The sequence below is a fragment of the Lacerta agilis genome, chromosome 1 (assembly GCF_009819535.1).
Source record: "Lacerta agilis isolate rLacAgi1 chromosome 1, rLacAgi1.pri, whole genome shotgun sequence".
NCBI classification, from domain to species: Eukaryota; Metazoa; Chordata; class Lepidosauria; order Squamata; family Lacertidae; genus Lacerta; species Lacerta agilis.
The window spans coordinates 3,661,291-3,670,910 of NC_046312.1; the positions used below are offsets into that span (position 1 = coordinate 3,661,291).

The following is a 9,620-nucleotide window of genomic DNA, read 5'->3' on the forward strand; positions in this document are numbered from 1 at the left end:
TAACTGAACTTAAATTAAGAGCTGGCAGATGTGAGTTTGGTTCAGCATTTAATGAGTTGGTCAGAGATAAGCTTGTTTCTAGTGCACCGGAGAGGTTGCAGCAGAAGTTGTTAAAGGAGTCTGACCTTACTCTCGAAAAGAATGTCGAGATTTGTCGAATAGAACAAATAACAGCAAACCAGCTCAGTGAGATGTCTACTATGGCGAAACAGCTCGATGAAACGGCAGAGATAAGAGAGAACTTCGAAGTCCCAGTACAGACTCTTGGGAATGTGAACTCACGTTTGGGGCAGAGAAAAGACTATAGAATCATAGAATCATTGAATCCTAGAGTTGGAAGAGACCACAAGGGCCATCCAGTCCAACCCCCTGCCAAGCAGGAAACACCATCAAAGCATTCCTGACAGATGGCTGTCAAGCCTCCGCTTAAAGACCTCCAAAGAAGGAGACTCCACCACACTCCTTGGTAGCAAATTCCACTGCTGAACAGCTCTTACTGTCAGGAAGTTCTTCCTAATGTTTAGGTGGAATCTTCTTTCTTGTACAGTGGTGCCCCGCTAGACGAAAATAATTCGTCCCGCGAAAATTTTCGTCTAGCGGGGTTTTCGTCTTGCGGAGCGGCAATGGGAGCCGCGCTCCGCAAAACGAAAAAAAAAAAAGACGAAATTTTTTCGTCTTGCGAGGCAGCCCCATAGACTTTTTCGTCTAGCGGGGCAGCCTCCCGCTAGACGAATGCTTTCGTCCAGCGAGTTTTTCGTCTAGCGAAGCATTCGTCTAGCGGGGTACCACTGTAGTTTGAATCCATTGCCCCATGTCCGCTTTTCTGGAGCAGCAGAAAACAACCTTTCTCCCTCCTCTATATGACATCCTTTGATATATTTGAACATGGCTATCATATCCCCCCTTAACCTTCTCTTCTCCAGGCTAAACATACCCAGCTCCCTAAGCCGTTCCTCATAAGGCATCATTTCCAGGCCTTTGACCATTTTGGTTGCCCTCCTCTGGACACGTTCCAGCTTGTCAGTATCCTTCTTGAACTGTGGTGCCCAGAACTGGACACAGTATTCCAGGTGAGGTCTGACCAGAGCAGAATATAGTGGTACTATTACCTCCCTTGATCTAGACACTATACTCCTATTGATGCAGCCCAGAATTGCATTGGCTTTTTTAGCTGCTGCATCACACTGTTGACTCATGTCAAGTTTATGGTCCACTATGGTGGATACAGAGGATGTTTTCAGTGTGGGAGTACACAAATGTTTCAGAAGTGTCCGGCGTTAGGAAAAGTTTGTCATAAGTGTGGTAAGAAAAATCATTTTGCCAGGATGTGTAAGGCAAGACATCACAGTAGGGGTGCTTTATTTCCTCTGCTTGGATAGCCGTAAATAGAACAAATCTTAGAAGGCACCCCCTGTCTAACCCCTGTGCAACACCTGCTGCTCAGAAAATTAGGGAGGGAGCCCACACACAGGGGCGTAGCAAGGTAAATTGGTACCCGGGGGCAAAAAAAAATTGTCAACCCCCCCCCCCCGAGGCATGGGAAGGTCAGGTGGTATCCGGTGCGGAAAATTTCTTGTCAATCCCCCTATTGATTCCCCCCCCCCGCAAAAAAATGGTTTTACGTTATTTCATATTTTCTTACAAAGGAATAATAACAAGTAATAATAATAACAAACTTTTATTTATATCCCGCCCTCCCCGGCCGAAGTCGGCCTCAGGGTGGCTAACATCAGATACATAACATTGGTATAAAATCAAACAATAATTAAATTATCTCCTAAAAACATCTCAAAATCAAATTAAAGTCTAATTAGATGGCTTTCCACAGGGTTAGGGTTGGGAAGAGTAAGTGCTTCACTGAACTGAAATTTCAGCCTTCACGACATAGGAAAACAGCCAAGTGAACAGCTATTTTGGTGGAGGAGGGTCAAGATACTAACCGATATGCATGAAATTTCATATAGAGCTATATAATCCCTAGTACAGTGTTTTTCAACCACTGTTCCGCGGCACACTAGTGTGCCGCGAGATGTTGCCTGGTGTGCCGTGGGAAAAAATTGAAAAATTACTTTATATATAGTCAATATAGGCACAGAGTTAAATTTTTTAACATTTTCTAATGGTGGTGTGCCTCGTGATTTTTTTCATGAAACAAGTGTGCCTTTGCCCAAAAAAGGTTGAAAAACACTGCCCTAGTATAGTAAGATAAGAATCCCTGGCCGATGGGAAGCCAATTTCTGTTGAAAAACCTACATGGAAATAGCACCCACTCCTTTATGAGGGAGTCCATTCCACTGGCAAATTGCTCTTGCCATCACAAAGGTTCAGTTAGGATTTCCTTTCTTGCGATCTGAATCTGTTGGTTCGGTTCCTACCCTCTGGAGCAGCAGAAAGCAAGCTTGCTCTATCTTACACACCCTGGCATCCGCTCCTGGTGTGAGCTATACATGCTGGCTCAGGGGCCAAGCCTGGGTCCCATCTGATGAGGCAAGACAGGACTTTTCTAAACTTAAAAATTAGAGGCAGGGTGGAAGGTGGCTCTGAAAGTCTCTAGGACGAAGCGCCGAATCAAAGATGGAAGCCGGAGAAAGGGCAGATTAGGAGCAAAACTCTCTCAGCAGAGAGCCTGTCCACCTCACTTGAGAAAGGGCTTCCGACTGATGTCACAAATGGGATTACTCCTTAATCTACCAGGCTAAAGCTCCACATGAAAGGCCGTTAACAGTCAAAAACCTGACTGAGGAGATGGTTAAGTCAATCCAATTGGAGGAGGGCAACCAGCTATTCCACGCTGGATTTAGATCTGCCTTTCAGCCTATCGCTTTTCAGGATTGGCAGTGACAAGGTCTCTTCCAGCCCTATTAAGAAACGTATCTTTCAAAGCTGGAGAAGGCAGGGATTGAACCCGAGACCTTCTGTGTGCAAGGCATGGATTCTGCTAATAAGCTAGGCTCGGTCCTCACCACCAGGAAATTCACAGGGAGAAGAAAGTCAATTCCGTTTTCATTTTTTTGTGCTTTTTTTGACATGGTATTTTCATTAAGGCTTTGTCATAATGAGGTACCGCGAAAACAAGGTAATCTAAACAAAAACAGAAGCAGAAAGAGAAAGAAAGAGCAAGGTCTCACTCAAAGGTAGCTCACCTGGGAGCTTCACTTTCTTCTCCGAGACTCCCACCCTGGAAGATCTTCCGTCCCCTGCCTCTCATGCAGAATCTTTCATCAACCATCTATCACCTTCATTGACCCAGAGTAGAGGGCATCAAATGAAAGAAGAACTGTAGAGTTGGAAGGGATCCTGAGGATCATCCAGTCCATGCAAGACCAGCTCCCAAGAGACTGTGATCTACTCCCAGTATTAAAAAAAAACTGGCAGTGATCTACTCCTTGGAGGGAGGAGGAACATGCGTGGGGTGGGGGGGATTGCCCACAGTTGTTGAGCTTTCTGGAGGGAGGATTGCAAAGAGATTTTTAGCCCCCCCCCATAACTTTTTGTACACGATAAGGATCCCGCGATCTGCCAGGATCAGCCGGGGATCTACCTGATCTAGTCCAACCCCCTGCAATGCAGGAACATGCAGCTGTCCCTTACCGGGATCGAACCTGCAACCTTGGCATTATCAGCACCACGCTCTAACCAACTGAGCTATCTAGGTGAAAAGGGAAAACAAAGCAAAAGCAAAGGAAGGAAGGAAGGAAGGAAGGAAGGAAGGAAGGAAGGAAGGAATAATAATAATAATAATAATAATAATAATAATAATAATAATAATGGAATGAAAAGAGAAAGAAGACTTTTGCCATTCTGTTTGCAATTTAAAGAGAAACCACTTAATTTACAATTCTTGAAGCAATAAGCAAAAGCCTGCTGGATCAGGCCAGTGGCCCATCTAGTCCAGCATCCTATTCTGATGGCAGCCAACCAGATGCCCCAGTTCTCCGCTGCTGCTGGGATTTCCAGCAACTGGGATTCAGAAGCATTGCTGCCTCCAACTTAAACACAGCCATCCTTTGAAATCCGCATTTTGTCAGGCAGCCTTCTGACCAGCACCCTCAAATATGGAGGCATTCGCAAAAAGTGTGCGTAAAAATGCATTTATCAGTGAAAACTGTCAAGGCGAGTGATAAGAGGCCTGGGTCAAGGACTCAAGTTACCTGCCTAAGAGACTGTCAGTGTCCGAGTAGGGAGAGAGACCAGGATGCTGAAGTCAAAACAAAATAAAAAATAGAAAAATACTTCCAGTAGCACCTTAGAGACCAACTAAGTTTGTTATTGGTATGGAGGAGGTCTGAAGAAGTGTGCATGCACACAAAAGCTCATACCAAGAACAAAATAAAAAATTCTTTCCAGTAGCACCTTGAGGACCAACTGAGTTTGTTCTGAAGAAGTGTGCATGCACATGAAAGCTCATACCAAGAAGAAACTCAGTTGGTCTCTAAGGTGCTACTGGAATTTTTATTTTATTTTGTTTCGACTATGGCAGACCAACACGGCTACCCACCTGTAACTGGAACAAAGAACAAACTTAGTTGGTCTCTAAGGTGCTACTGGAAGGATTTTGTTATTTGTTATTTTTTATTTTGTTTTGACTATGACAGACCAACACGGCTACCTACCTGTAACAGGATCATAGAATCCTAGAATCCTAGAGCAGGAAGAGACCCCAAGGGCCATCCAGTCCAACCCCCTGCCAAGCAGGAAACACCATCAAAGCATTCCCGACAGATGGCTGTCAAGCCTCCGCTTAAAGACATTACACAAGGCACATGTTGCACAACGACGTGTGTGTGTCATGTGTGCCTATATAGCCATTAGCCAGGTCCCCAAAAACAACAGGAGGACAGCCCAGAAGGGCACCAGAGCTGCTGCTTTTTGTCCTGCCACACACAATGCCAAGCAGAACACCCTGATCTCAGACCTCACCCTTGCTGGAACAATGGGAGCATCGCACTTCCCCCTTGAGGAGTGGCGGCATGCAAAGGCATGTGGCCCTTGCAATTCAACCAAGGACGGCACATCCATCCCCACCTCAAGCCTGTCTGATTTTCCAAGGGCCACACCTAACCCCGCCAGGCGACAGTTTCCAAGAAGCAGTCAAGGGGTGATTTACACACCTGCACAGACCCATCACCGATTTATTAATCACCTTCTAAATCATCGCACCAAGGCAATTTCCATGTAGGATACTGTAATTTAAAGAAGTTAGGTCCTGGAACTCCTAATCTTTCAGCATGGGAACTTTGCCCCTGCTGATTTTGAAAATATATATCCCACCTGTTCAAGAAACAGAGGCCTGTTAGCAATCCAAAGCCGGTTATATAAACTGTGGAACAATCCGCAATTTAACCAAATCATAAATTGAAATCTGAGTCCAGACAGACAGGCCAGCTAAGCAAGAGCCTGCTGGACATCAGGCCAATGTTAGTTTAGGTTGGTGGTCGTCACTGCCTCTTGTGGCAGGGAGTTCCATAGCTCAACTGTGTCAAAACAGCAATAAGAGCCGCTTTCTGGCTTGCCCCGCATGTCTCACCTTGGGGTCCTTCTCGTAGTAGTACTGCTGGGTTCGGATCCACCTGCCCACCAGGTGATCGCGGACAGTGTGGGCTAGGGCAAAGTAGTAGTCGCGGTGAGTGGCCACATTGCGGTCTTTGACCAGGGTGAAGTGGAGGTGCCGGTTGAAGCCTTTCTTCAGCTCCGCCACGTTCTCCACGCCAACGATGCCACGGATGCTGATCTGCTTCCGCTTCTCCTGGTCCGTCAGAGGCCGAGACATGGCTGTCGGAGGAAGGAGACGACAGCGCTGGGTGCCCTTCACACAATATGGCCCAGCCGCCAAGAGAGAGAGAGAGCGGCCGGGAAGGCACTGAACTCTGGAGCTCCCAGCCAGCAGCCGGGTGCAGCCCTCTGTTGCTCAGGCCAACCTCCCTCTGTGGGGCTGAGAAGCGACTGACTGAATGAAGGGGGGGGGGAGGAGGAGGAGGAGGAGGAGGAGGAGGAGGAGGAGGAGGAGGAGTCTGGTTTAAAAGTGAGCTCGCCTCTAAAAGAAGAAGCCGGGAGATTGCCCCTTTCCTGGACACAGGTGGAATTGGGGGGGTTGGGCTGGCGTTTAAGTTCCTAAACTTAAATTAGAAAATTAAGTTTCACCTTTTTATTTTTTGCATCTTGCGGGTTCAGGTTGAGTGGCACGCTTCTATGAGAGGTGCAGGAGATGGAGGGGCTGGAAACTGGGGGAGGGAGACTACATCCGTTATTGCCCCCACTGCCTTGGCAACTGGGTTTGCAAAGGTGCATATTGCACCCAGTAATAATATTATTTATTTATTTATTTATTCATACATACATACATACAGGGCCGTCTTAAAGGGATTGGCCGCCCTGGCGCAACGATCCCTCGGCGCCCCCGGTGGGCCGCCTCTCCGCCCACCTCCCTCCCGCGCTGGCCGCCCCTCGGGAGGGGGGGGTGGGCGAGCGGGGGATGAGGGGCGTGGTGCTGCAAGCCGCCCGCCCTCCGGAGCCCCAGCTGGAGCGCTGGGAAGGGTGCGCAAAGCCCCGCGCCGCTCCAGTGCCATGCCCCTCATCCCCTGAGGGGTGGCCAGCGCGGGAGGGAGGTGGGCGAGCGGGGCATGAGGGGCGTGGCGCTGGAGCGGCACTGGGCTTTGCGCGCCCTTCCCAGCGCTCCAGCTGGGGCTCCGGAGGGCAGCCGGCTTGCAGCTCGGGGCGGGCGCGGGTTGGGGAGGGGGCGCCCGGTATGCCAGCGGGCTCGCGGGGGCGCCCCTGGGGGGCCTGCTGCCCTGGTGCACCGCGCCACCCAGCCCCTATGATGAGACGGCCCTGCATACATACATGCTCCGCCCATCTGGCTGGGTTTCCCCAGACACTCTAGGCGGCTTCCAACAAAATATTAAAATACAGTAGTCCATCAAACATTAAAAGCTTCCCTAAACAGGGCTGCCTTCAGATGTCTTCTAAAAGTCTAGTAGTTTGACATCTGGTGGGAGGGCGTTCCACAGGGCGGGTGCCACTACTGAGAAGGCCCTCTGCCTGGTTCCCTGTAACTTATCCTCTCTCAAGGTGCATATTGGGGTTGCAAAGGTGGGGGATCAGAGCTTGGCGTGCACCACCTCAGATTGCAAATGTGGGCTTACATGATGGAATACTCTTACAAATGAACACCCACCCTGTACCTAGACAGCTAGCATGTCAGGCAGAAGCGGGTCTAGAAGAGAGCATTGTTTTATAGGAACTCTCAACTGCAGCCTGAAGTGTTCTGCCCAAACCCAGATTACATGCTTCAGTGCTAACCAGGCCAGTCACAATGACAGAGAAAACCTTTTCTGCCCAAGAAAGACGGGAAGTTGCCAGGCAGCAACTTTAGACACGGTGAGGCAGCAAGAAAAGAACCTCAATTTCCTCCTTCCTTTTTGCACACGAGTCCTGGATCCCCTGTTTGTGCTTTCATGAAAGCCCAGATAAATTGGTTGCAGCACAATGTGCTACGTCTCTCTCCAAACCGCTTTGGACTTTGATACGAGTCAGTTCATACAATCCTGGAGTTGGAAGGGACTCCCGAGGGTCATCTAGTCCAACCCCCTGCAATGCAGGAGTCTTTTGCCCACTGCGGGACTTGAACCCATGGCCCTGAGATGAAGAATCTCATGCTATCCCAGTGTGAATATTTTATTTTCGCTTTGGTTATTGGAATCTATATCTTGCCCTTTGTCCCAAAGGAGTCCAGGGTGGCAAGCAACACCCTTTGCAAATACAGTTACACGAGAACGTAATTACAAGTAGCCTGCTGGAACAGGCCCAAGGCCCGTCTAGTCCAGCATTTTGGACCCGAGTGCAGCAGTAATTCTTCCTGCTTGGGATTCCCAGCAACTGGTGGTCAGAGACAGAGAGAAAGCAGCAATGGGGCAGTTTTCAAATCAAAAGTCCACCATGCAGGCGAGATGGGTCTCCTACTTGACTGCAGACTAGCCTTCCCCAGCCTAGCGCCCACTAGATTTTCGGAGTACAACTCCCATCAGACTGGAGGATAAATAAATTTATTTACTGCTTGCATTTATACCCCCAAGGAGCTCAAGGTGGTGCACCCCCCCTCCTCATTTAATCCTTGCAACAGCCCTGTGAGGTAGGCTAGGCTGAGAGGTCTGGCCCAAGGTCACCCAGTGAGCTTCATCTGAACTCTGGTTTCTCCCAGGTCCTAGTCTAACCACTACACCACACAGCCTCTTGGTGTAGAAAAGTCAAATTCAGTCCCTTTCCAAACTAAAGACTGTGATCAGTGGGACAAAACACCAACGTAGAGATCCCAAAAGCAATTCAAGCCTCCGGTTTGAGAAGGTCCAAAATCAATGAGATGAATTTAACAGGTCCTGGGGCAGAAGCCCCACTTGTGGGTCAGAGAGGGTCAGTGGCAGAAATAACGCCCTATGCAGAGGCATTCTTACTCAGAAGGAGACCTCACTTGCTCCCCAGTAAGCATACTTGGGATTGCACTGTGTAGCCCCAAATCTAAGCACGCTTACTCCGAATTAACTGCCACTGCGTTCTATGAGGCTTACTCTCCCGCAAGTAAGTGCGTGCACGGAAGCGCAGCGTCACTTCTGAGCGGCCTCTATGGGGAAAAGATCGAGACCTTTCCGTCTCAAAGTGGATGAGGGGCTCTTTCCCCGCAGAGAACGCGCGTCACCCCGGCAGCCGACGGAAGCGTTCACGTTCCTCTTGCGGACCTCAGAAGTGCAACACGCCTCTTTCAGAGTCACGTGTGAACTGTGTCTTTTTTTGCCTGAAAGGGGGACAGGCAAGGAAAATCACTTAAACAGAACCACCTCCACTCTTCCCTTCCACTCTTCCGTGGGGAGTTGGGGGAGGGGGAGTGAAACATCCTTGAAAAAAGTTGACCCCCTTCAGAAGGGGCTGGAAGATTCGAGTTGTGCGCATGATTTGTGGGGGGGGGGGTGCCCCTCCACCCCAAGGAAGTGCCTCCTTGCACCCGAGAAAGTTCAGAGCCAACCGCTTGCCTCGCTTCTACCCCGGGTCCTGTGCGCTTTTACGCACCCTTCGCAGCAGCGCCCACCCGGACCGCTGCCCCTCCTCCCCTTGCGCGCTTACTTGGGAGGGGTCAGAGGGAGGGAAGGGGGGCACCCTCCCCTCCCCAAAATGCCCGAAAAACTTTCCCCCCTGGGGCGTGTCCTGCAGGACTCTCCCTCGCTTGCTGCCCCCAGCCAGGGAGCTACCCCATGTAGGACAAGCGCGCAGACGGGCGTCGCCTATCGCGAAGCATTTACCTGCGCTGGATCCCGGGGCGGCAGAGGATCGTGTCCCTTATCTTTTCGGGGTTCGGTGCTGCGCAAAAACGCTTCGAGGATCTTTCCCGGAAAGAGCCAAGGCCCGCCCCCGCCCCTCTTTTTATAGGCTGCCATTGGCCGAGGCGGACGCCTGTTAGCCCCCGGACCCCGCCTCCTAATCGCTGGACAGGGAAGTTTTCTTGCCCGAAGGGGCGGGCGGAGCAGCGCAGCCTCGGAATGGGGAAGCGGGGAGGGATCGGGCTCCGGACTGGCTGCTGCCCTTCCCCCGGTGCTCCTTCTTCCTTCCCCAGCCGCTTTGGCGTTGCTCCGGTT

At 50.2% G+C, this 9,620-nt stretch overlaps 1 protein-coding gene across 2 annotated transcripts in view; it reads right to left on the minus strand.

The window, feature by feature from the left end:
• PYGL (glycogen phosphorylase L) overlaps positions 1-9,387 on the minus strand; it is a 50,572-nt gene extending 41,185 nt beyond the window's left edge. The window contains exons 1-2 of one of the 2 annotated variants that reach the window (XM_033161909.1): positions 9,288-9,387; positions 5,528-5,772 (exon numbers count right to left, since the gene is read on the minus strand). In XM_033161909.1, coding sequence (XP_033017800.1) covers positions 5,528-5,770 — 243 coding nt within the window. In that variant the 5' untranslated portion in view covers positions 5,771-5,772; positions 9,288-9,387. Of the gene's footprint in view, positions 1-5,527; positions 5,773-9,287 lie in introns of those variants that run through there. The other variant, XM_033162001.1, reaches the window with a different exon arrangement.
• Between the last annotated feature and the right edge of the window lie 233 nt (positions 9,388-9,620).